The 27,220-nt window shown below is 47.6% G+C and overlaps 1 protein-coding gene across 2 annotated transcripts in view; it reads left to right on the top strand.

Moving 5' to 3' along the window:
• The window catches only part of MYH10 (myosin heavy chain 10), an 86,218-nt gene that overhangs the window by 27,379 nt on the left and 31,619 nt on the right, over positions 1-27,220 (top strand). For both annotated transcript variants that reach the window (XM_053994909.1, XM_053994908.1), the window contains exons 4-10: positions 2,136-2,163; positions 12,341-12,443; positions 21,594-21,686; positions 23,729-23,792; positions 25,489-25,587; positions 26,456-26,599; positions 26,906-27,001. In XM_053994909.1, coding sequence (XP_053850884.1) covers positions 2,136-2,163; positions 12,341-12,443; positions 21,594-21,686; positions 23,729-23,792; positions 25,489-25,587; positions 26,456-26,599; positions 26,906-27,001 — 627 coding nt within the window. The remainder of the gene's footprint in view (positions 1-2,135; positions 2,164-12,340; positions 12,444-21,593; positions 21,687-23,728; positions 23,793-25,488; positions 25,588-26,455; positions 26,600-26,905; positions 27,002-27,220) is intronic.

Genomic DNA, 27,220 nt, shown 5'->3' on the forward strand with positions numbered 1-27,220 from the left:
TGCTGTTGTCTCCCTTGCACTTTCCTGGTTTGTGAGGTCCAGATGGACACAGAGAAATGGGTTTGGAGTGGCATATTTGAGTGCAGATAATTGACTTTATAAGGGCTGTGTCAATTCAGGCTCCTGGACAGAGAAAGTTAAAAAGCTTGGCTGCGCTTGCCAGAGCTTCTGGCAGTGACAAATAAATACAACTTGCTGGACTTGTAGATTTTCTCTAAATTTAATTGGGTAAGAAAATTCATTTATAGTGTGCCTTGTGTGTTGTGGCACAGTAGCACTGCGTGGTAAATGCACAGGTAACAAATGTCATGACACAAAGCATTGACAAACTCACCCTGTCTTTAAATAAATTAAACTTCAAGGCAAATGCTAGCTCTGTTAACTTTTTTGAAGTGCTAAACTGAAGAGGTCTAGTTTAGAGGAGGCTGTGTTTTTTGAGGTAATGGCCCAGCTACAGTGCCAAAATGAGAGTAAAGTTATTCCTGGGAAGTAAGAAAGGGAAAAATCAACTTGTCACTTTAAAGAAATGCCAGTAAATACTAAAGCTAAGAAGTACTAACTTCCAGCTCTGCTCACTGTACCAGCCTGGCTTTCACTCAGCTGCTTCTTCTGCAAGAACAGAAGACTGAATATACTAAATAATAAATAAATAATTTATTTACAGATGATCTGTGCTGGCCCCTTGAGCTCATGCTGGCTGGAGTTGCCTCAGTGCAGGAGTCACTCCTGGCTGCCCTCCTGGCTCTGCAGGACACCCAGCTGCACCTGAGCCCTGCCCTGGCCCTGCTCCTGCCACCAAAATCTTCTTTTTGATAGATCTTGCAGGGCCTGCTGCCTGATACCAAACCCAGGAGAACATAAATGTTTTCCCAATGTTTCTCTTGTCCTATTCCCACTGCTTTTGCCCCCTCTCATCTTTCATTTCTTGCAGTCCCAGGCTTCCCACTCCTTTTTTTGGTCTGCAGGAGCTGCTGCACCTCATGCAGCTGTAGGGAATGATCCAGGAGCATCCCTGCAGCCTTGTCAGGAGGGTCACCAACACGTGGAATTTTTCTCTCCCACTTTTAATAACCTGAACTAATATTCTTCAGTTCTCTTGCACTCGTTCTGCTGTTTGTTATCCTTAGGAGGGATTTTTGGAGTCCTCATCTGCTTGCAGGGCACAGTCACGGGCTGCAGGGCTCACCTGGTGGCCCTGGTGAGGCACAGCCCGTCACTCCTAGTGCTTGGTATTCTTGAACAGCAGACTCAAAGTACAACTGACTGCATGTTTTTAGCATTTTTCCATCAGAAAGCAGCTCTGTTTTTTGTCATCCTAGGTGTTAATGCAGTCTAGAACTTGCCAGGGGTGGCATCTGTGGCCCAGCCTGTGCTGGCAGCGTGCAGGAGCATCTGCCTGCTCTGAAAGGCTTTAACTGAGGTGCTGTACTTGCTGCAGGTCTATTCAGATGTTTTGATGATACAATTTTTAATATGTTGCTGAAATACATTCTGTGAAGCTCTTGTCATGATGAAATAGCCCTTGCAGGCTGCACCTGACCTTGAGGAGTTCTTCTCAAAGGTCGTGAGCGTGGCACAAAGTGCTGAGCAAGTGCTGCAGCGTTTTGGTTTCCCTGGATGTCCTTTGGACAAGGCTTTCATGAATAAGCTGAATTGTGGGAGCTCTTCAGGCCTGCATGTTCATTTCAAAAAGAAAACAAAACGCTGGGGAGGAAAGCACTTGTTTGCTGGAGATGGCAGTGCTCTTTCCAAGTGTGTGGTTGTCAGCATTGTGTGCTTGAAACTGCTTTTCTCCTCATGTAAGGTTTTATATTCTTTATGCATTCAGAATAAGCAGTGCTAGGTCCACTTCATCTGAAAATGAAGTTAAAAGCCTTGCTGTGGATGATTATTAAATTTAACCAGAATTTTGACTTTGTTATCTGAAATGTCAGGACTTTTAGGAACTTCCAAGCTGTTGTTTGAGGGGTGTGTGCATGTGAAATGGGGACATTATTAAAACTGCTTCAGAGCATCCTTAGAACTGTTAAACTGAAAAGATGGATGTTAGAAATACTCAATTAAAAGGAGCTGTTTTGCAGATTACAGAGCAGTGTAAACAAACCCCTTTAACCCTTTTTGTTCTTGTTTTGCAGACCGTGAGGACCAATCAATTCTCTGCACGTGAGTGATCATTTTTCATTTGGCATTTTGGGAATCTGTATTGTGAGAGGGGGCTTTGATACAGCTGTGGGAGGCAAAGCTTGGTCTTCAGTCTTGACAGGCAGTGGGAAAAGATGTAGCATGAAGTGATATTTAATATGGGGATGTAGTCTTTTAATACTGTAATTCTCATTACTGAGTTTTCTAGGCACGTTCTACTTGAGAAATGTGATTTTAAAATGTCAGTGAAGAGCTCTGCATCCAAGCCAAAAGCTTTAAGGAGTTCCCATCTCTGCTGTGCTGTAACTGCTCAATGGGAAAGCCTGGGGAAGACAAGACCCAAAAGTGGCTCTGGAGACCCTGAGCAGCAGCTCAGCTCTGGATCTGCCTCCCAGGGATCTCTGAGGAGGGTGACACCAAGGTTCCCTTTTCACCTGTTGCTGTAGCTGAGGTTTTCCTGGGATCTGCCTGGGAAGCACGAGCGGGATTTGAGGCTCGTGAGCCTCCTGCTCTGTGCTTGGAGTGCAGCTGGCAGGGGTGAGCCAGCTTCCTTCCCTCTCCCCCATGCACTGAGTGTTCCTGCAGCTTCCCGTGCTGCTGCTGGGAGTGTCAGCAGAGAGATAAGGATTCCCTGGTGCTCAGGGAGCTCAGGGAGCCAGGCTGGCCCAGCCCCAGCCTGCACAGGGCACTGCTGTTCCTGCTCAGCTCCCTGTGCCAGCCTGAAGGAACGAGGTGCAGGAGGGAGGTTCTCCCTGCTGGGAGCAGCCTCGGGTCAGGATGGCTCATGTGGGTTGGAAACCACCCCGTGGCTCTGTCCTGAAGGGGAGAGCACAGCAAGTTCAGGTGTCTGAGGGGCAGTCCTGGGTGCCAGCGTGGTGGGGACGTGCTTTGGGAGGATCCTGCTGCCTGCAGCAGCTCGGTGCGGAGCCTGGCTGCTGGAAGGAGGCCTGGGTTCAGTTTCCCTCCTGACATGAAGGGGTTCAAATCTCCATCTTGTGCTCCCTGCAGAAGTGCCTGGACTCTCAGAGTCTGTACATGACTGAGGCTGGATCCTTTCAAGCCGTGCTTTCTCCAGCTATGGGTACCATGAGTACAAGATTCTCGGGGCCTAAGGACACAGAAGCAGAAAGAGTTCTGTGCTTAAGATAAAAGTTGATCTGGTTAACTCAGGTCTGTCTAGGTCTGTGGTTCCTGCTCCTAGCAGGACTTCTGTTTTCATGTGATGCCTATTTCATGTGCAATGCACAAAGCAGCCCTCAAAGCAGGGATGGGATCCCAGAGTGAGAAGAAAGGCTTTGTTCTCGTGTGCTTGTGGATGCCTTGGCAGCGTGTGCTTGCCCCAGGTGAATGTTTTGAAGTAGCTTCATGTTTTGTGTCTGCCCATGAACTTTGCTCTCCTTTGCATGGTCAGCCAAGCCCACAAGGTTGGAATGGCAGTGCTGCAGGATTTGGTGAATGTCCAATCTGATCATTTACAAATTGGAAAGCCTCTAAGCTCTCCTGCCTTCAGCTTTGTCATGACCTCACCTCTAAGGCTCCCGTGAGCTTTTGATCCACCTGCACTGAGTGGACAGTTGATCCCTGTTTGTGTCTGGTACAGAGCATGGAGTTGGTGCATCTCATGCTGGCTTCCACCTTGGCAGGGCTTGGCTCTTGCAGAGGAGCTGGAGCTCAGGTGATGAGGGTGGGAAGGGACACACATCCTTACAGCCAGACCTTGGCAGAATGTCACCATACTTCTTGGGAAAGCCTTATTCTTCTGTAGGGCTGCATTATAAACTGGGATTTTGGGCTGTGAAATCCTCTTTGTGAGTGGACAGGGCCATGGGGAGCTCCCTTGGGTAGCAGGCTGGGAAGAGATCCCATGTTTTGATCAGGAGTGGGAAAGTGTCCAGGAGTCCCCTTGCATTGCTGGCCCTGGTGAGGAGGTAAATTGTGTGTTCCCCTTCCTGCCACTGGTTTTGCAGGTCTAGACTAAGGCAGGAATAAATAAAGTGCAAGGACAGTGCTAACCACACCAGAGGTGCTTTCAGAAACTCCTGTGGCAGTTCAGAAGGCTCATCTTCTCATCCCAAACTTGCTGTCTCAGGACCTGCATCACCAGATTGACCCTGATGTTTGCTAAGGCTGGAAGCCCTCAGAATACTTTCTCATTTCTCCAGCAGGAGTGGTTCAGGGCAGCTAATGGGGAAAAAGCCACCTCCTGAGCAGTGCCCTGAGCTGTGTGGACAGTTGTGGTGTGCCTGTCATTTCCCTGTCTCCAGCTGCCTGGGCAGGAATTGTCTGGGACAAAGCTGTCCCACTGCTTGCTGAGGTTCTGCCTGCTTTGCATCCTCACCTCTCTCCCCCTGCCTCTACTGGTGAAGTCTCCTGGTTTTTTACCTTCCATGGCCTTTCTCCAGTCACTTCTCCAGCAATGGTGGTTGAGGGACACTTTACCAGGTCTCTGGATCCACCCCCCTTTTCTTCTTGACAGCCAGGAGTGCTGCTTTTGGGGGAATTCCTAGGTTTAGGGCTGGTGCTGTGACAAGCCCTTGGGTTCTTGGTCTTCAAAGATTGTCTCTGCAGTTTTCCTGATTCCTTCCTTGGGTTCTGACCTAGTGAGTGTCTGATCCATTCGTTGGGATTACCTTGGGAAACTTTAAACGCTCTGGTCTTCAATTTTGTTGTCACCTCACCTGCAAGGTGACCATAAGCTTTTGATCTTCGGAGCTCAGCAGACAGCTGGATGCTGATTTGAATGTGGCACACATGGCATTTTTATCCTTGGCAGGAGAGTGTGTAATTAAATCAGGGGTCGAGGCAGTTTCCCTGTCTTCCCCTGTGCAGATCTTTAGGAAACACCAGTCTGTTTCCCCAGAAAGGCCTGCACTCCTGCACTCACTATTCTGGTAAATAACAAGCTCTGTGAAGAAGGTGAGTGCAGGTGGATCTTCTGGAGGAATTCACTTTGCTGAAAGTTCTCTTAATTTATTTTTTTTTTTTTTGAGAGCTGTGCTGAAGAAAAACCTTTTAATTTCACAGAGCTGCTGCAGGAACAGGCATTTATCTCAGTGCATGCTTGGGGTGGGATAGCCTGCATGGATGCTTCTCCAAGCCTGTCTCATAACATCTCATTGTTTTGAAGGCAGTGGGGTTACCTGGAGGATTCCTCAGCTTCATCACCTGCTGATGTTCCATCAGGAGTCCTGCATAAACTGCTGTGTTTAAAGTCAGTAGTGTTTTCCCAAAGGAGGTAAAACCAAACTCCACTAAAGCATGCTGCTGCACTGTCTGGCTGCAGAGCACCTTGTGCTGACACGGAATCTGGCTCCTAGGAGGGCACTGCTGGCCCTGGCACCTGCTGTGCTGCCCTTCTCCTGACAGATCCTTCCTGCTCCTGCTCTGACAGGAGGTGTCTCTGAGCAGGAGGTGCTGTGCTGTCCTGCCCTCTTTGTTGTTTCTTTGCTCTTCCCTTTCCCCTCCCCACCTTTTAGGTCCCAGATGTGGACAGTGGTGGTGTTGCAGGGCCTGGCTGGAGTTGGTGCTGTGCAACGTGCTCGGAGTCCCTTGCTCCTGGCTTTTGTCATGGTTCATGGTGGTGCCTCCCCTGCCCCACCTGCCTGTGTGAGATTTGGGGAGTATTGAGGCCAGGGATGAAATCTGGGGAGTATTGAGGAGTATTGAGGCCAGGGATGAAATTTGGGGAGTGTTGGGGAGTGTTGAGGCCAGGGATGAAATCTGGGGAGTGTTGAGGCCAGGGATGAAATCTGGGGAGTATTGAGGCCAGGGATGAAATCTGGGGAGTATTGAGGCCAGGGATAAAATTTGGGGAGTGTTGGGGAGTGTTGAGGCCAGGGATGAAATCTGGGGAGTGTTGAGGCCAGGGATGAAATCTGGGGAGTATTGAGGAGTATTGAGGCCAGGGATGAAATTTGGGGAGTATTGAGGCCAGGGATGAAATTTGGGGAGTACTGAGGCCAGGGATGAAATCTGGGGAGTATTGAGGAGTATTGAGGCCAGGGATGAAATCTGGGGAGTATTGAGGCCAGGGATGAAATTTGCAGAAGGAACTTCTTGGTGGAATTACTCATTATGGATGGGCTTTTCTCAGAGTGAACCAAAAGTGCTTTTCCCATATCCAGCAGCCTCTGCTGCTCCGTGGCATCCCCCTGATTTCCTCTGTGCCCTTTGGCCTTTCACCAGCTGAAAAACCCAAATATATCCAGAGACAGGAACATCTACAGCTCCCAAATCCATTGGACAATCCATGGGTGAAAGCCAGATTATTGCCTGGCTGAAGATGAGATGGGAGGGGCTGAGCAAACAGTAATGGTGAGAATTTCTTTTTAGCTTTGAAGCTGGATGGTTTAATCTTGGGCTGCTAACCACTAACAGATGGTGAGAAAGGCTGCTGGAGCCCTCCTCTGCGTTGGAGTTTAGTTCATCCAGCTTTGCAACCAAAAGCAAACGAGCAGCCCTCAGAACCAGCACTTTTCTGGGAAGCTGGACTCAGCCAACTTCCACCTCATCATTCCCCCTTGACTGGACTGCAAATGAAAGTTTATCTTGGACCTTTTCCCTGTAAATTCTTAGATTGCTGAAAAGAAAGGAAAATATGTGTAGTTCCAGAAACTTCATGTTCCTTCTGGCTTATAGGTAACATATATATAATATAAGTAATATATATATATATATAAAAAAGTATATAATACATATATATATAAGTAATATAAGTAATATATATAAAATATAAGTAATATATATATAATAGAAGTAATATATATATGTAAAAGCAGGAGCTTTCAGCCTGTGTTGACTCAGCATCCATCACTGGTTTGTTACAGAGATGTGATGCCAACACTGCAGCATTCCCAGACCTTCCTGCACATTTTCCCATTTCTGTGGGATGTGAAGCTGGGCTGAAGAGCTTTTCAGGGTATTGGGGGTTTTTTAAATTTTATTTTTCCTTTGGAGAAGCTGCAGCTGCTGTTCTGTTAAGTTTTGGTGTTTCTCTGCTCACTGAGCATGCCAGGCCGATGACCAAGATGGAGAAATTTGTGTTGTGGTAATGAGGAATTTGGGAAATACTGAAAAAAGTCAACTCTGAAAATGGGCTGCACTGCACTTTTAAAGCCAGTGTGTTCTGAAGTGGAGACTCTTACCACAGGCTTCTGGTATTCCCAAAGCTGGGCCTGGGCCTGATAAATAGGTGTTTAGCAGATGCTTGCAGCCCTACAAGGATATCTAATCTCAGCTGGCTTCCGTAGGAGTGATGGGGTGTGGAGGGAATAGAGGCTGCTTATTAAAGGCCAACAGCAGCAAATACCAAACATTTTTGTGTACAACCCCTGGCTGGAGTCCAGCTGGTAACATTCCCATGGCAAGTGGTGTGGAGATGATGGGAAGCATCAGGAGGGAAAGGAAGCAGCTCTAAAGCAGCCACGTCAATAGTAAAGCCAATTAATGACTCTTTTCCAAACTATCAGTTATACCTCTTGCAGAAAATGAGCCAGGTGATTAAGACACCCTTTAATTACAGGTCTTGTCTGTAAATATCTGTTAATTTGTAACTGGCAGATGATCTGCTCAGTTGTGCCTGAGAATAAGTGTCTCCTCTGTTCTTTGCCACTGCTGTTGTGCCCAGGACAAAAGGCCATTGTTGGGGCTCTTACATAGGCAGTTACTTTCTCCTCCAAACAATTTGAGTGCATATTTCCATATTTCCATGGTTTGGGGCCTTCTGTAAGTGGCTGCTTCCATGGGAGGAGGTTGCTGGCCAGGGGAGCTGGGTGGGTTCTGGGTGCTGGGACCTTGCCCAGGTGCCACTTCTTCACAGGAGGACCCTCCCACGAACTTCTCATCCCAGGGCTTGCTCCTGATCATTGCACGACTGAAATTCCTGGGGCAGAGGAAGGGTTTGAGCGACCCAGCCATGCAAAATGTAAAATCCTGACTTTGTTTGGGTTAGTTTTTCAGGAATTTAAATCACAGGGATGATCTGCAGCTGCAGCTGGCCATCCTAACACATTGCACATCTTCAGGAATATTGTTGGTCTGCAGACTGTGCAGAGAGAGAGCAGGCTGCCTCGGAATTGCAAGGCTTTCTTTGGATGTTTGGGATGTGTGGGTCTGTGTGCCTGTGTCCTGTGCTGCTCGTGGCACTTTGTCCCTTGTGGGGTGGAATTCATGGCTCCCTGGGGAAGGGAGCTGGAAAGGGGCCAGTCTGTGCTCTGGGCCTTCAGTAAACAACTTTAACCTCATCTGATTTCCCTGTAGTCCACAAGGCATTTCCCAGGTCAGGGAGGGGTGGTGGCCCTGCCATGCCAGGTGCTGTCACTGTCACAAGATGGGTGAGTGTTTCAAACCTGCCTGGCAGGTAGAAAGCCACCATTCCATTTTCCTTCACTGTACCATTGTCCTTCAGAAACGGTGTTTCCTCTCGGAATAAACCCCTTGGAAGGGGCACTCACCTGTTCCTGGGACAATTCCTGCTGCTGGGAGTGGTGCTGTGGGGAGAGGAGCTGTTCCCTGGGCAGGGCAGCTCCCATCCCTGCTCTTTGCTTTGTCACCTGCGAGTCCTCTCCCTCTCTGACCTGCCTGTCCTGCAGCTGAGAACCCTTTCGGTGGTGGAAATGCTTCTTGTGCAAGATTTGGGCTCAAGCTGCTCAGGGAAAGAGCTGCAGCTGGTTGAGTCAGTGCCTGGATTTTCCTAACCAAATTGGAGCTGGGATGAATTTGCCTGGAGAGTTCTGGGCTTTGCTGAAAATGACACTCCAGCTTTACATGCAATGAATTCAAAACCATGTTAAACTTTAAAGTGCTCATGCTGGCTGAACTTTTCCTATTTTAAATGTGCATGAAGCTGCTTCAAAGCAGGAGCTTTGCTGCTGCAGGGAAGAGCACTTGGACACGAGATCCTGCATGAATTCACCAGTCCTGGCAGACTTTGTGTGACCTGTCCCTGGAAGGTGGCTTCCAAGGGAGAGATGCCCCAGTTGATGGATGGAATAACCTTGTATTTCCAGCTGGAGCTGAGGAGGGCTTGCTTCTTTGGGAGCACTCTTTGGCATAGCCATGGCTGGAGCTGAGTGTTCCCATTCAGTCCCAGAAGGTTTTGATTCTGCCAGGAGCTGAGCCCGAGATGAAGGAGGTGGAATCATTTAGCAGAGGTGAGGCTGCTTCTCAGCCCAGGGCTTTAGTTGTTTAATTCATGGTAACAGATTGGGTTGTATTAAAACAAGGCTTGGAAAAAAGTTAAGCTTTAGCTTTGTGATTCCATCCCCATTCCATAAATTCTGTACATGGTGTTAGTCACAGTTTACCTTTTTTGGGCAGGTTGATAGAGGTAGAAGATTTTAATTTACTTTTGTAATCCATGTGTTTGCACTCCTGGGAAAGAACCAAAGTATGCAGATGTCATTATTCCTGTAAATGCAAAGGACTTTATCCTAAATCTTCTAATTCTTTCATAGTATGTGGCAGCAGAGCTATTTGCCACGATGCTGCAGGAAATATTTGGCATTCTTGTAAGCTCCAGGGAGAGCAGGACTGGGATGATAACATCCGCTGGTGCTGCTTTTGAATGAGGTCTTGCATAAAGACTCTCTCTAAAACACCCTTCTGTTAGATTTAGAGGGTTTTTAACACCAGGAATGTGTTTCAAGCTGCTGCCTTCCCTGTGCTTGTGCAGCTTTGCTGGTGTGTCTGCAGCTGACTCTTCCAGCCCTTTTCCAGAGCTGACATCTGAGCTGTATTTATTGCACCAGCTTCTCTGCACTGCATGTGTTACAGGAGATTTTCCTCCTTTAAAATGTAATAAACCTTCTTCTTGTGATTTGACCGAAAAGATTATTTCTCTAGCTTTACAGGCACAGCTAAAGGTGCACTCCCAAGCTCTGCTGACAATAAGAACAAATTGTATTGTTTTAAAATGTAAATGTATATTTTGCTGTGCTTCTTACTTCTCTTACCTGCTGGAATAGTTTTTGCATTAGCATTTTTTAATACACATCCAGAAACAGGCAAAGCTGCTTTTGTTATTGCTCATGGTCATGAATTATGTTAATGTAAACACTGCAGTGAAAGGGAAATGAGAAATAAAGACTTGAGAAGCAAGAATTGGCACCTGATGGTTTGGGTTTTTTTTTTTTTTTCCTGCTTATCAGCATTCACATTTGCCTTGTTTGTGGGGACTCTGGGCTGGCTGGAAATGGGATTTTTCATTAAGCCAGAGGGTGTTGTTCCACTTGTCCACTTGTCCCAAAGTGCACCCAGTTTCTGGGTTTCATAGTGATGCTATCTTGGCAAAAAGGAAACCCAGTTATCCATTAGCCAATTCTCAGAGCAATCTCCTTTGCAACCAGCTTTTCAGGTAGGACCTTCCAGGTTTTTCCAGGCACTGAGCAAAGCCAGCCCAGTCAGCAGCTCTGCAGGGACCTCCCCTGCCTGTCCCTGGGGAGCTCTGAGTGATGGGAGCAGTGCTTTCTTGTCTTCGTGTCCTGTGTTATTTTCCAGTGATGGTGAGGAAGAACAGAGCCCAAGTGGTTTTAGAACAGGGGCAGATGCCACCAGTAAACCAGGGAGCCTTGGTCAGCCCTCCGGAGCTGCAGGGTCACTGAGGCTGTGCACTGTCCCACAGCTCATCTGCAGGCCCATTTGCCTGGGCTTTTCCAGCCAAACCCGGGGTTGCTGCTGTTCTCTCAGGTCAAACAGAAGCTGTTTCACCCAGATCTCCTGTGAGGAGTCCCACGAGCTGCTGGGAATGAAGGTTCTTGCTCCTGGCTGCAGAAATGCCCACACTGCCACCCTTCAGCAGAGGTTCCCCTCTCTTAGGGCCGTTCCCCGTGGGGTTTCTGTGTTTTTAGAGTGTTTGAGTCTTGAAAACCTGGGCTAGTGTCAATATCCTTCCTGTACCTGCAGAATTAAAATTGCAAGTGCTCTCTGGGCTCCTCTCTGCAGCTGCTGAGTGCAGGGTGAGGACGGGGATGCTCCTCAGCTCTTATCTGATCAAGAAGTGCAGGTCTGGAGGTGCTGAATCCCTAAGCAGATGCAGATTAGCTACAAAACTGGGGTGTATGATGAAAAAGGCTGCACAAGAATGGGCTTACATTCCCCTGCTAAATGAACATTTCCATTTAAAGTAGCTTAGAGGAGAAATAAGCGGGCAGGGGAAATGTGCGCTTGTCATTCTTACAAAGGAGCTGGCTTCCAAACTGTTAATTTTTGAACAACTGTTGAATGACAGGAGTGCTTCCACTCTTTCCATGCAAATCCCCATAATAAAACCCTTTTTAGCTTCCCACACTTCAGAGCTGCTCCCTGGAAATCTGTCTCCCTGGAAATCCTCCTTCAGTGCCTTGAACTGCTTGAGTCCTGCCTAAGGCACCCCTGAATCCCTCTGGGTGGATTTATCTGAAGATCAGACCTAGGTTAGGAAAAAAAGCCCCAAACTGTCATTTTTAGAGCTGTAGTAACCTCATTTGTGATTGCAGGGACATGAACTTGGTCACATTTCCTGCTTTTAATATCTCCTGCAAACCTCTCCATAAATTCTGTCTAAACATGGTCTGCTTTAAATCCACCTCTGGCTCAAAAATGAAATGTGCATTTGCTATCTTTATTGATCTGTGAACTCTGCCACTCTGCACTGATAAGTTAATTTCTTCATGGTTTCATGTAGCCCTGTGCCCTTAAATATATTTTTAACCTAGCAAAAATTCTGAGATGGAAAGAAAAGAATCTCTTGTTTGAAGTTGTGTTTTACTGCACTCTGTTTCTGGCTCCTAAAGGTACTTAACTTGGTAATTCCCCTAACCAAGCCCTGGTGTATGAAAATCGTGCCCAATTGTAAAAGTGTGTGTGTGTATATATCATGATTTAAAAATAAAAATGGATCTGCACCCCAAAACATTCTGTTTGCAGTGATCCAGGCAGGGGACAAGTGTTTCGTGTCACCTTGGGTAGCAAAGGAGTTCAGGCATAAAGCCAAAAGCTCTTAATCAAACTGGTGTCACACCTTGTATCAACATCTCAAAGCTCAGGAGATCTTTGGGATGAAGGAGGGATTTTAAACAAATACCTTTAGTTCCCTGCAGCATCCCTGCCTTTGGTCTGTGCATAGCCAGAGCCATCAATGGGATGAAGTGAGGTGTGTAAACAAAGGATTGCTGAGTTGCTGAGGGTGAATTTTGAAGGAAATGTCTGCTCTGTTTTGCAGAGGTGAATCTGGAGCTGGGAAGACTGAGAACACCAAGAAGGTTATTCAGTACCTTGCTCACGTTGCTTCCTCCCATAAAGGAAGAAAGGACCATAATATTCCTGTAAGTTGGGGTATTTTCTCATTTCTTCATTGCTCTTTCTGCAAATTGCCATCTTTGCATTTGAAAAGATGACTTTTTAAAATTAAACTGTAATATAATCTGTGCAATTTTGTCTCAGCCATTATTTTCTCTTTAGCAGTGGCTGAAATGAGCAGTTACATCAAAATTTCTAGTCCATGTCAGCTGCCTAATTTCTGTTGTGAAATTAAAGGCTTTATACAAATAAAAGTAAAGCTTTCTGGTGCAATAAACCCCATTTTTCAAAAAGATTCAGTAAAGCCAGGCAATTGTAACTGAATTTAGTTCCCACTGGATGCAGTTTTCAGTACTATATTTGTGAACAAGCTTTCTGTGCTTTCAAAAATTAACTTGTACATGGGAAAAAATCATCCAGCTTAAAAACTGCTGTAGACTTGCTATATCTAGAAGCCAGCATGCAATTAAAAGCTCAGATTTTATTACACTATAAACAAGTGAGTGTATACTTTTATATCAGAGAATACTGGGTTTTTTTTGGTAGCTTGAAACCAACTCTGATTTATATAGAACTTTCTTCAGATTTCCTGCCAGGCTTCAACATTTGCACTGAATTTTTAGTGATTCTTTGATTTTAAAAACCAGGAATGGGTTTGAATATTTGTTGTTAGGAGCACTTGGATGTGTTTGCAGTGAAGTTTGAATTCAGCTTTGCTCCAAACAGTGCCTTGCTGTAATCACAAATGGTTCTCCAGTAGTAATCCTGGTGTCTGTGGTGGCTGGAACCTTCAAACTGCATTACCCTATGGAATTCTAGAATTAGAGACTTAGAGAATTCTAGCAAAGAGCTCCCAGATCAAGCCCAGCCTTTGCCAACACCCCGTTCCCACTGAACCATCCCATGAAGTGCCACTTGCACTCATTTTCCGAGCCCTCCAGGGATGTGGTGGCAGCCTGTTCCAATGTTTGCCCTCTGTGGCAGTGAGGAAATCTCTCCTGATTCCCAGCTCGAGGCCATCCCCCTGCAGCAGCTCCAGCTTTGTCAGCCCCGTGCAGGGCTTCACACTGGGACAGTGCTGGGTGTGCCGAGGCTCAGGCTCCTGCAGGAGCACCAGCTGACTTTGGACCAGCCTGGGAAGGGGAAAAAAGTGAGGACTGAAGTGGGAGAGAAGGAAAGGTTGCAGGCAGAGCTGGAGAAATCCACTGAAGTGTGTGGGGAAACTTGGCTCTGCTTTAATCAAGAGGAAATAACCTGAGCCTGTGCATTGGTACTTACTCAAACTCTAGTGCTGGTTTTTCACACAGAAAAGATGAAGATCAGCCTTTGTAAGTGTTTGCTGAGCAGGCTGAGAGGGCTGCAGGCCTCAGGAGGAGGTTTCTGTCCATTTTCTGGCACTGGAGTGTCAGGGCTGTGTTCGTGGCTGTGCCACAGGTGTTGGCAGGTTGTGACTCTGGGGACACTGGGACATCATCCAGCACAAGTGATTTCCTCTGGAGGTTTGGAGTTAAGCATGTTCTTGGCTTTACCACTGTGCAGCCTTGGACAAACCCAGTGTTCTCTCAATTTCTACAGAAGCAAAATTGCCAATGGGTTTTTTGGAGAGAAGGGAATTGTGCAGGGTTTGCACCCAGTATTTCTAAATGTACTGTTGACAACTTGGAATGCCTCAGGCTGAAAGACACTTCTGGAATGCCTCTTGTCCAGACACCTTTCAAAATGTGCCTCCCTTCAAAGAGAGATTGCATTGCCCAATCCCCACAAAAGCTGAGTTTTGAAAATCTTGAGGGTTGGAGATGATGCAACTTCTCAGGGAGCACAGCAAAGGAAGGGGAAGGCTGGGATGTGAACAAAAAGAACAGGGAGTGTCCTGAATAAAAGTCTTGGATCGTGCCCTTCATTCAGTGCAGCACCACAGTGGGCACTGGATTTGCCATGTGTCCTTGAAAAATGCAGACTGTTTGTCACCAAACGAATTTTGAAAATAGAAATGAGTCTCCCTTGTTGTGCAACAATTAGTTTTTGTTTATATACTGGGAACAAAGAATGTCTAACCCTCACAGGTGCCACTGGAAAGGTAGGAAGGGTCAGAATGGGGGTTATAGAAGCAGCCCTAATTTACCCTGTTTGCATATTCATTAGACAGCTGTAGAGGGCTGGTGGTGATCCACAGTCTGTGCAACCTGTGCATTACCCTGTGCACCAGAAGATGCTAAATAGGCTTGTTAAATTAATCCATGGCTTGCAGTCTGTCTGTACCCATCCTGCTACAGATAATTATCAGTGACATGTTTATTTCTGAGCCTCTTTGAATGCCTCATTGATGATTTTTTTGAACAAAGCAATTTGTATGCTAAGCCTGGGGTTAACTTTGATTTGCCTGACCTAGTGCTGTAAAACCAGAGCAAAGCAGAGGAGCCCCAGTGTGGCACCTCAGAGCAGCACTGATGCCACAGGGGCTCAGCAGGTGCCTCCTCCAGCTGGGATGGAGGGGAAATGTTCAGCCTCTGTGAGGAGCTCTGCCCGTGCCCTGCACAGCCTGGCATGCTTGGCATCCTGCTGCTTTTCTGTCCCAAAGTCCCTCTTTCCTTGGAGCTGACAAAGCCCTGCTCAGCCCTCTGCACGTGGTCCTTGGCAGGGGAGTCAGTAAGGCAGGGGCTGCAGCTCCAGCCTGGACAGTCAGGATTCCACCCTGAGCCTGGGAATCCCTGCCCCCAGTGCCTCCTTTCCTGGGTCATCCCCAGATGTTGTCCTGGCACAAAGTGTGGGGAGGAGGAGTGGTGGCAGGAAGGTACCAGAGAGCTGCAGTGACTGTGGGGTTTGGCAGAGCCAGGTGGGGCTGCAGCAGTCCCTAAAAGGGGGAGTGGAGCCTGGGCTGTCTCCCTGAGGGCAGGGAGAGCTGCTTGGCAGGGCTGGGAGCAAGAGGTGAAAGCAAGCCCTGCATGGTGTCCAGTGTCCATCAGGTGAAACCTTTAAATCAAAATCACAGAATCCCAGAATGGGTCGGGTTGGAGGGGATGCTAAAGGTGATCCAGTTCTGCTCCCCTGCCATGGCAGGGACACCTCCCACTGTCCCAGGCTGCTCCAGCCTGGCCTTGGGCACTGCCAGGGATCCAGGGGCAGCCCCAGCTGCTCTGGGCATCTGTGCCAGGGCCTGCCCACCCTGCCAGGGAACAATTCCTGCCCAATATCCCATCCATCCGTGCCCTTCTTCAGCTTCAGGCCATTCTCTGTGTCCTGTCCCTCCATCCCTTGTCCCCAGTCCCTCTCCAGCTCTCCTGGAGCCCCTTCAGGCTCTTTCCCCAAAGTGTTCTCACTCCAAACTGCCTCTATTTTCACTAAACCCAGCTTTCGTGTTGGTGCTATTTTAGATTTTAGAACTCATTACTGGTACTTTCAGGTTAATGATTGCTTTCAGTGGCTGCATTTGCCTTGGTAGCTGAAATGCTAAATTGCTTAATTTGTTTTATTAATTTCTAAGGAAACAGAATTAGTTTTTGAAGGACAGGATCTCGGGTAGGCTCACTCAGGCTGAAGCTCCCCTGGGTTTCCCACGTGGGCTTTAACTGCCCTCATTTAAAGACAGAGGAGTTAAATCTGTGCCTGATGGTGCTCAGTTCTGTTTCTAGTGGGCCAAGAATGGACACCCAAGCGTGCAATTCATCTTTTCCAAATATAAACAAATGAGACTCCTCTGAATTCCGAGGTGTTCCTGTCCTGCCCATGATTCCAGGAGGGCTGGTTCTTCCCTTGGCAAGTGGAGTGCAGCTTGGAAAATTCACATTACTTACCTGAGCAAGCCAAACCTCTGCCAGCTGCCTTACAGACCTCTGTCCAAATCTGCCCTTCTGCACTGATGAAATAAGAGTCACAGGAAGAGGGAGTACATTTGGCTTGCTATAAAAATCTCTGCTTGTGTGTGTTTCTCCACAATATTTTGCCTCGGGCTCTCAGATACGAAGCTTAAGATTATTAAACTCACAGACTGAGCCAAGGAAGAGAGAATGGAATTGAAAAATTTCTGCCAAAGCTGTGCAGATTTGGATTTTGAAGGGTTTTTGTTTTACTTGATTACCTTCACCTTCCCTTTGTCCTTCTTGCTGGCAAAATGTCCAGTGCAAGGCTGTGCTGCTGCTCGTGGTGGTGCTTGAAGGGAAGCAGCAAAGGTCTTGTCTCCAACGTGGGTTTGCATTTCTGAAATATTTGTAGTAGAGTGCAAAACCAGCCCCCCTGCCTCCTTGGTGTCGCTGCCCTGGAGCTGTTCCATCCCCTCTGTGAGTGTTGAAGGACAGAGCTCACCCCCTCCATCCCAAGCACCCCACAGTGCCCGGGGCTGGGCACAGGGGGACTGGGTGCTGGGGTTAATTTTGGAGGCAGTGCCCAAATAATGCAGCTCCTGCCCTTCCCTCGCTGCTCAAGGGCCATCTGTCATCCTGGCTTTAATTAGTCCTTGCATAAACACAGGGTGCAGCCTGTGTTTGGCACATGCCAGTAACTTGTGTTCTCAAATGAATCCGGGCAGTTTCTGTGCAGCGAGCGTGCGGTTAAACGTGCTGACAGTGCTAATGTGGGATGTGACATGCAGCTGGAATGCCTGCTTGCTAACTTATCATTTGTTTGTTTGCAATGAACAGCCCGAATCACCCAAACCCGTGAAACACCAGGCAAGTGGTTTTCTTTAATGCTTTTCAAGTTATGTAGGAGAACTGATGTATAGTCTTCCATTTGTGCTGATAATGTGGGAAACCTTGAAGGAACACACAGCTAATAGAGAGTTTTGGAAGTATTTAACTGGCTTTGAGAGAGGGAAGAGTGAGCAGCTCATGAGTTTCTCAGCATTGCAAAGGATTTTGAGCCCTGAAATGAAAGGTTTGCCCTCTCTCCACTCTCTCCAGCCACCCTCCTCCAAAATACTTTGTGTATATTGGGTAATGTGCTGCTGAGAGAGTGCAGAACCCTTTTTTAAATATTAAACAAAGCACTGAATAAAAGATTTGATTAATGGAAGCTACAAAATTCTTTTGATTAAGTGTTTGGTCTGAATATTTTTATAGCTTAGCAAATCACCAACGAGGACTTTGATCTCAAGTGAGAAAGGCCTGGCATAACCAAAAGCCTTTCAAAGCCAAGAATTCCCCCAGACTTTCTAGGACAGGCAGTGTGAGCAGAGTGGGATCTGCTGCCCGAGTTGCTGCTCCAGGTGCTCAGGCTGCTCCAGGTGCTCAGGCTGCTGAGCTGCTGGGCAGATCACACTGCCCATCCCACTGCTGATCCCCCAGCCCTGCTCTGCCTTGTCCCCCTTTTCTGGCTGACAGAAGGAGCTGCAGTGCTCCAGGTGAGCTCACCTGAAGGAGGCTGAGGTGGAAGCTGAGGGCAGGGCTGTGGGAAGGGACAAACAACTGCTGCCACAAGATGAGTGTGAAGCAGTGTGAAGGCCTCTAACCCGGGCTGGCAGGCGATGCCCTCGTGCTGGGCACAGCTTTGCAGCAAAGCAGGAGCTCTGCCCAGCTCCCCAGCTGTGGCCAAGCACGGACACTGAGGCAGCTCCCTGGCTTAGTCCGGCTGGCTGAGCTCCCCCCTTGCATTTCTCTGGAGCTGATGAGTGCAGTGTAACTGCAGTGCAAAGGGAAATAGTAAAGGGACCTTCAAGTGTGATCTGTTGGGAGCAAAAAGGAATCCCTGGAGAGCTGTGGTGCCTCTGGGAGCATGCTGTGTGTCTGAGCCCCTGCTCTCACTCTCAGAAGCTGCAGACATTCCTGGTGTTCAACTCAACCCTCCCTCCTTGCACACATCAGTCAGTTCTAAGGGTTTTTTACTAAAATATTTGTCAGGTCCAAAAACAGACGGAGTGGTGTTTGGTTTAACCCTCCTTTTGCTGTGAGCTGCCGTGCCAGGGTTGACATAAAGCATTTGTTGGTGAACATTTTAAGTGTGGCCCTGGAAAACGCTAATCCCAAGCAGTTGACACTGCATAAGGCATGGAACCATTAACATCTGTGTTTCAATGTCATTTGGAACTCCGGAGTGGATCCCTGTTGTATGTGAGTAGCATGGAGCCTCCCCTGCCTGCCCAGGCCTCCCCCAAATCCCCACACTGGGCTGCTGCTTGTTCTGAAGCTGAGACAGCAACCTGGCTGTGTCTTCATGGTGCCTGCATGAACTGTTGCATGAGCTCACTTCTCCCACAGTTGCCACACTGCTTTTTCCAAGTTCTGGGGAGGTGCCTGTGCAGGAGCTGTGCCCAGAGGCCAAGCTGGCTCTCTGCAGTTCAGTGTCTCTGCAAAACACTGAGCTCTTCACAAAGAGGGTTGCTTTTTGGCTGAAAGCAGCCCATGGAGAGAGGAAAACTCCCAAATCAGGAGCCTTCTTCCACAGTGAGGGCTGTGCTTTCCTTGGTGACAGCTGTGACGAGTCTGTGTGTGCAGCTCTGCTCGTTCCCATGGTTTTCACCCACAGCTGAGCATCCAACTGCTCCCTTCAGCTGCTCAGGGCTGAGGGCAAAAGGAGCTGCTGAGCCCTTCCTGCCTCCAGCCAGAGCAATGGGCTAGATGTGTTCATCCATGTTCTCTGCTGGCTTTTCCAGGTTTGTTCCAGCCCTGCTGTGCATTCCCAGCCCAGGCAGTGCTGCTGGGACACAGCCGTGCCACGGAGCACTCGCTGTGCAGTCGGGCCATTTCTTCCCCAAAATTCCAGAGCTGGACGTGCCAGCTGTGCAGTCGGGGCATTTCTTCCTAAATGTTACAGAGTTGGACGTGCCAGCTGTTCAGTCAGGACATTTCTTCCCCAAAATGTTCCAGAGTTGGATGTGCCAGCTGTGCAGTCGGGGCATTTCTTCCCCAAAATTCCAGAGTTGGACGTGCCAGCTGTGCAGTCGGGGCATTTCTTCCTAAATGTTACAGAGTTGGACGTGCCAGCTGTTCAGTCAGGACATTTCTTCCCCAAAATGTTCCAGAGTTGGACGTGCCAGCTGTGCAGTTGAGGCATTTCTTCCCCAAAATGTTCCAGAGCTGGACGTGCCAGCTGTGCAGTTGGGGCATTTCTTCCTAAATGTTCCAGAGCTGGACGTGCCAGCTGTGCAGTTGAGGCATTTCTTCCCCAAAATGTTCCAGAGTTGGATGTGCCAGCTCTGCAGTCGGGGCATTTCTTCCCCAAAATTCCAGAGTTGGATGTGCCAGCTGTGCAGTTGGGGCATTTCTTCCCCAAAATGTTCCAGAGTTGGACGTGCCAGCTGTGCAGTCGGGGCATTTCTTCCCCAAAATGTTCCAGAGTTGGACGTGCCAGCTGTGCAGTCGGGGCATTTCTTCCCCAAAATGTTCCAGAGTTGGACGTGCCAGCTGTGCAGTCAGGACATTTCTTCCCCAAAATTCCAGAGTTGGATGTGCCAGCTGTGCAGTTGAGGCATTTCTTCCCCAAAATTCCAGAGTTGGATGTGCCAGCTGTGCAGTCGGGGCATTTCTTCCCCAAAATTCCAGAGTTGGACGTGCCAGCTGTGCAGTTGGGGCATTTCTTCCCCAAAATTCCAGAGTTGGACGTGCCAGCTGTGCAGTTGGGTCATTTCTTCCCCAAAATGTTCCAGAGTTGGATGTGCCAGCTGTGCAGTTGGGGCATTTCTTCCCCAAAATTCCAGAGCTGGACGTGCCAGCCGTGCCACGCTCCCTGCCCTAGCTGGGCACGCTGGGGTTTGTCCCAGGAGCAGTGATGAGGGAATGCTTCCCTGGGGCTTGCTGTGCCCACAGGAGCAGGCAGAGAGCTGGGAGGGGAGGTGGGAGCATTCCCAGGGTCCGAGGCTTTTTCCTGGGAAATTTGGAGAATTATCAACTGCAGACAGCACAGAGTGTCTGTAACAGGCATCCAGTTTCTCTGCAATTGCAGTTTTTTGTCAGTTTAGAAGTGCCTTCAAGCTGTCACCTTGGCAGCCCTGTCATGGCACTGCTGGGTCTGCTCTGGACCAAGACTCACATTTATTCCTTCTGCATTTATTCCTTCTTGACTTACCCCAGAATTTAGGGAATGTGTAGTCCCAAAGGGAGCACATTTGGAAGTAAGCAACTTCTGAGCAGATAACTTGAGGTCACATAAAAGAAGGAGCAGCCATTTATTTCCAGGAGAGCTTGAAATATATTTCAATATATAAATAAAACTCTTTTAGGTGTTAAGTATAGCGAATTTTAAAAATTCCTGTCTAAGAATTGACCCCGTGTGGAAGCCTTAAGAGACTTAATGCTTCCTGTTCTTTGATGCTTGGTCTGGGGCCTTTATTCACCAAGACTATAAATAATTGGAAAAAGCAGGTTCATGAACACAAACGTCAGATTGGAGACTACATTCCAGACAGCTTCACTTATTTTTTTTCCCCCACACCATCCTTCAGAGCAAGAAGACAATATATTTTCCTGTGTACATTTGTGCCTCCTGGGCTCTTGGAAGCAGCACAGACTTTTTTTGTTACCAGACCTCCTCATGGACCTAACTTGTAAAAGCTGTTGTGCAATTTCCTTGAGATAAGTACTTCAAACTCTAAACTCATTGGCCAGAGCTGACAGAAACATTTAACAAATGCATTAAGCACCCTGAGCAATGCTGGCTGGGTTGAGCAATTTGAAAACTGTGTTTGTAGCTGGTGTTGCTCAGTTGTGCTGTGCTGGTGTGGCCAGGTCACAGGTGATGCAATGAGCTGAGTTTCAGTCTGGCTGACTGAAGGGGAGTTTCACTCACCTGAAAGCAAGTTTGAAAATAGGTATGTCTGAGTTTGAAACCAGGTGTTCTGAGATAGCTGTATTGTCAGCACAAAGTTTAAATCTAAAACCTGAAATCAGTTCAATTGGTTTCTTCCCTTGTGCTCTCAAAGGTCTGTGCCTGATTTCATTAGCCCTAAATGTGATTTTTTTTTTTCCCCCATATTCAGTGATTTTCAACATCCATCGAGTCCCGTCTGGTCCCTGCTCTGTTTGTGTGTGTCTCTGTGTGTGTGTTTTGATAAACAAACCCTGCCCAGAAAAACACCACCCAAAATCCAGCCACGTTCAGCCCTGGATGGAGGAAACTCTGCAGGTCTGGGAGTGAGGGGAAGGATGAGAATCCCCTTCTGGAGGTGGCTGTCGGGAGAGGCAGAATGCCTGACCCCTGCACGGTGCTGTGTGCTAAATCTGCTTGTTTTCCGTCTCTGTGGTTTGCAGGGGGAGCTGGAGAGGCAGCTTCTTCAGGCCAACCCCATCCTGGAATCCTTCGGGAACGCAAAGACGGTGAAGAACGACAACTCCTCCCGCTTTGTGAGTGCCCTGTCCCTGCAGAGCCTGTGCAGAGCCTGTCCCTACTGAAAGCTCTACTCAGCAGCCTGTGCTGCTGCTGCAGAAATCACCCTTGCCAAGTGTTTCTCTAATTGCTAGCAGGAGATTCCTCTGCTCTCTTCCTCCACGGATCCAGGTTCCCTTACAATGCCTTCTGCGTTTCTGGGCTCACTGAAGACACCTCCTCGCTGGCTCTTGGCAAAAGAGGATTTTATTCTAACTCCAGCCATCCCTGAGCAGTTCATAAGCTAACAGACTCCCCAGAGTCTGTGCTGGGGAGCTGAGCTGGGGCTTGTGTGCACACATGCTGCTGGCTTGCTCTCAGGTGGGAAGGACTGGTGTCCCCAAGGAGCTTGCAGCCTTCTTGGGCATAGCTGTGACTTCATCCCGTGGTTGGATTGGAGAGAACATCCTAAATTTCTGCAAAAACACTCAGCTTGCATATAAAACCCCATGCAAATGTACTGATGTGCTTTAGGGGAGTCAAAAAGCCACTGTGTGACTTAGCCCAGGTGTCAGGCACTGCTGTAGCTGCTCCATGTTTTTGTTGGGTCCCTGCCTGCTGTTCACAGTGTTTTGGTGGCTGATAACCACTTCTGATGGCTTCCATTGTTTTAAAAATTGTGGTGGACTCAGGGTGAATAAATAGCTTTTTACCACTTCTTAGAACTTCCTTTCCTTTGAAGGGGAAAAAAAAAAAAAAAAGCCATCTCTTATTTCAGGGGGAAGATGTTTTTAGTGCAACTTCAAAAGTGTACAGGAGGTATTAAATCTTTTTGCTCAGCACTAAAATTTACAGAACAAATGAAAGATTTCTTGTCTGTCTTTGACATTTCAACAGTTGCTTGGATTTATAATGCATGAACTCAACTCCACGATAAGAACTCTGGAAAACTGTATGACTAAATCCATCAGCCCTTTCAGCCCAGAAGGGAGAGCAGAGTTTTGTGGAAATTCAGCTTTTTAAATTTTACAGCCCTGTTATTTATAATGTTTCCTGATGCTTATAGAAGCTGGGTACAGGATTTATAACATCAACAGGTTTCAGTGCACAATGGCTCTACTTTGTTACCTGTCTTGGATCCATCAGAGACTGTACTAATTTAATGAGAATACTTCTTTCCCTAAAAGATGTTAGCATCTGGTTTGTGTTATTTTGAGCTCTGCATTGCCATCATGAACATAATCACTCTGATGGCTCCAGCTCTGTTTTCATAAAGGAGCAATATAATTCATTCCAGATGGTCTCATCTCATGCAGAAAAAAAAAAGAAATCATCTTTAACAGCCATTTTAAAACCTGACTTTAAAAATCCCTGTCCTCCCACGAAGTGAGAGGTGCTGGTGTTCAGCCATGCAGGTTTGACAGCCTTCCCTGCTCCTGGTAACCCAGGGAAGACTCAGAGAAGCCCAGTGGCTAATTTTTATTTTTCCCCCTTTTTTTCTTCTACCAAAGGCAGTTCTCTGGTGTTCCAGGGGATCAATCTCTGGTTTGTATTGGACAGGAGAGGGGGCTTGCTGGATTTATGTGGCAGCACTGAGTGCTTCCCTCTGATATGGCTTTCCCAAAGCTCAGTGCTGTGATGGTGTCAACAGAATTCAGCCCTTAGCTGAGCTGGAGAGAGGCCACGGAGGCCTTTTGGAAAAGGAAGGAGAAATCTTTTGGGCCAGGCAGCACCTGAGAGTCAGGAGCTGAAGCCCCTTCAGGCAGCAGAAAATGCTACAGGAATGTGCACACCTGGAATGTCAGCATTGCTTCCCACCTCAGCCAGAGGGTTTGCCCAGGGAAAACTGAGTGTCACGTTCAGAGGAGTTTGGATTCCAAATCAGTCTGCACTGGGAGTTCCCCAGTCTTTGGAGTGTGCTCCATTGGAGTGATGGCTGAGCCCGTGGAAGGGGAAAGGTTTCCTCTGAGCTTGGGAAATCCTGGATCCATGAATGCATTTGGATTGTGTTTGGTGTGGCCAGCATTGACTTAATTAAAAAAAAAAAAGTAATTATGAAAAACTCTTCTTTTCTTTGCAGGGCAAATTCATCAGGATTAACTTCGATGTCACTGGTTACATTGTTGGGGCCAACATTGAGACCTGTATCCTTTTTCCTGCCACATCCTTGCAAAATGCAGCTTCCCTGCTTTGTTTTGCTTTTAACCCTAGAATTCACTGGAATGCAGTGAAAGGTTGCCACACTTGGACATTCCTTTGCCAGCATCCATCTCTCCCTTTGTTTCAAAATAACTGCTCAAATATCACAGATTCAGCAGCTTCCATTTGCTCAGAAATCCTAAACTCCCAAATTCCACTCTCTGAAACCTGCAGGGTTTTCAGACTGGCCCTAAACCCAGGAAAGGGAAACCATGTAAAATGTGCTTGCTCTGGGAACATTTCTGAAAATCCCTTCCTGAGCCTCTGTGTGGTGCCAGGAGCAGCCCCTGCCTGGAGAGGGATGCTCCTGATCCAGGACAGAGCTCAGCTCTTCTGGGTTCACTAACACAAGGCCTTCTATTATACTTAATTAATTATAATTAATACCAAAGAGAATTCCCTTTTAGCTCCAAGAGTTGTTCTTATTTATGAGTGTAAAACCAAGTAAAAATACTGGCACTGAAAGCCCTTCCCTGAAGTTGTTTTCTCTGTGCTAAAAATGTATTGTGCAATTTTGAGTTTTCTGGGAGAACAGCAGTGGAGTGGTCATGAAAGGATGAAGTTGAGAGTCTTGGTAAACAACATTAAGTGAACATTGATCATAAACAATGCTGTAGTTAAGTTTCCATTTGGTTCCTGTGTTTTGAAACCGCTTGATTTGAACATTAAATGTTTGGAATTGTCAGAAAATGTGATTTCCCAATAAGGCTGGGAAAGATCTATAGTTATTCAAAATATGCTGCAATGATAAGTGTTTTGGTTTTTTTTTTCATTCACCATAGCACAGGAATGAAGGCAGCCTTTAGGAAAGTCCAGATGAATTGTTTTGCCCAGAGCTTTGTGAAAACAGGAGGATTTAACTCTTGGAGAATTTCTTCTTCATCACAGGAACTCATCCTTGCCACTGTCATTACAAATCCCTGTCCTACATTTGCTTTACAATATGGGATCTCAAGAAGTAAAAAAATTAAATAAGATTACAGCTCATGGCAGCTAATCAGGCACTACCTGCTGCAGAAATTGAATTTGGGAGCTGTTTAAAGGCAGTGTGGATTGTTATGGAAAAGTGCAATGCTTGGAAGGAATGACAAAGGATGATAAAGGACTTCTGAGTTCAGCAGCTGCTGCCTTTTTGGGATTAAGAGTTCAGCTCTGACCTCAGTAGAAGTGATGGAGAAGGATGGGAGCTGCCCCTCACCAGAAGTGCAGCTGATCCATGGCAGACAGTGGTGGCTGCAGGGAATGCAGGGAAAACAGCCTGGGATGGGAGTGGAGAAATGTCAAGAGTTTGCTGCAATGAACAGTGGGCTTCTACCTGTCTCAGCTGGAAATCTCTTACTTAGTCACAAAAAGTCCATGTTGGAGCTAGTCCAGCCACAGAATCCCAGGCTGGTTTGGGGTGGAAGGGACCTCAGTGTCCCCCCTGGCATGGCAGGGACACTTCCCACTGTCCCAGGCTGCTCCAAACCTCATCCAGCCTGGCCTTGGGCACTGCCAGGGAGTCAGGGGCAGCCCCAGCTGCTCTGGGCATTGCTCCTAAAATTCTCTCTGGTCTCAGAGCGATTGCACAGCCTGCTTTGGAGCTCTCTGTGTGTTTTGAAGCAAGCATTGCAGGTGAGCCTTGACTCCAGGTGATCCCAGACTTGCTGGAGAAGTCTCGAGCCGTCCGCCAGGCCAAGGACGAGCGCACGTTCCACATCTTCTACCAGCTCCTGGCTGGAGCAGGAGAGCACCTCAAGTGTAAGCTGGCAATGTCCATTTGAAACCTGCTGGGGGCTGCATTTGTTGTTTCAGGGGTGCAGGGTGGGTTGGAGTTGTTCTTTGGTCGTGGATGATGAGTTTTAAAAGGAGAGGCCGGGTAGCTCTGCCCTGAAATCGCTGCTGTGTTTTATCAGATGTGCTGGGCAGCCACTCCAATGGGCATTCCAAGCCCTTGTCTCCTCCCTGCCAAAGCCCAGTTTGGGCAGGCTCTGGCTGGGAATCCCTGGATTGGAGCTGCAGAGTTCCCATCTGAAAACAGGCAGCCCCATCTCCTCCAGCCTACAGAGAAATTTAACCCCCACCTAATGAAACCCCGGGGCTTTCTTCAAGCCATTGCAGTGCTGGGGTGGTTATCTCAACTCTGTCTGGGTTTTTTTTTCCCTCCTTGGGAATTCCTGGTGGGTTGTGATAAGTGAAGCTCATAAAGATACAGACTTCAGAGAATTGGTGCACTCCTCCTGTAGGAGATAAGCTGGTGCTCAGCATCCTCGATGGATCATCAGTCCCCACCTCCATTTCTGTTACATTTCAGCAGAGATTTCCTTTTAGGATATTCCAGATGAGGATTTGAGATGGTGCTGGACCTGGGTAGTGTTCTGTGGGCTGGTTTAATGCATTGAAGAGCTCATGGAGGTTGCTGCAGGGAGAGAGTCTGAGTCTGGCCTCAGCTTGGGAGGTGCACTTGTATTTTTAGGGTTTCAGAAGCTGCTGTCCTGGCTTGTGGCCATTTCTGAGGAACTGATTTCCTAAAGCAGAGCTGGGGAATTGAGTGAGAACAGAGCACGGGTGGGTGTGAACAGCATTTCTGAGCTTATTTTTCTGTCTCTTTCCCTTCCCCCCAACACAGCTGACCTGCTGCTCGAAGGATTTAACAATTACAGATTTTTATCTAATGGCTACATCCCCATCCCTGGGCAACAAGACAAGGACAACTTCCAGGAGACAATGGAAGCCATGCATATCATGGGCTTTTCACACGATGAGATCTTGTGTAAGTTACAGAGCCTCTGGGATTTTCAGAGTGTCCTTTTCCCTCTTACACACACACACTCTGCTAGTTGAATGTCACCAAATTTAATGTTGCCTCAGTGTCTTTGACAGCCTGAAGAAAATGTTTGCTTAACTCCAACTGGAGTTGAATTCAAGCCATTTGTCCAAAAAGCACAGTACAAACTGTATTTCCTCCCTGAACTTCTCCTCGGAATCTGGAAGGAAAGTGACACAAGAAACAGGAGAAGAATTTGTTCAGCTGAGCCCTGTGCCATGAAACTGATGCACATGTCTCTTGTTATCACAGCAATGCTGAAAGTGGTGTCCTCAGTGCTGCAGTTTGGAAACATTTCCTTCAAGAAGGAGAGGAACACAGATCAGGCCTCCATGCCAGAGAACACTGGTGAGTTCCCATGTCTGGAGCGTGTCCTTGGCCTTTGTGCAGTGCACATCTTGCCAAGCTCAGAGCAGTGCTGAGCATCCTTGGGAGTGCTCTGGGCCAAAATGAGGCCAGGCTGGGCTGATGGCACCAACAGGCAATTCCTAAATTCCATCTCCTGCTGCAGACAAATGCAAGTGTCCATCAGGGAATTTATGCTGTTTGCATTGCTGCTAAGCTTTG

Source organism: Vidua macroura, chromosome 19 (genome assembly GCF_024509145.1).
Source record: "Vidua macroura isolate BioBank_ID:100142 chromosome 19, ASM2450914v1, whole genome shotgun sequence".
Classification (NCBI taxonomy): Eukaryota; Metazoa; Chordata; class Aves; order Passeriformes; family Viduidae; genus Vidua; species Vidua macroura.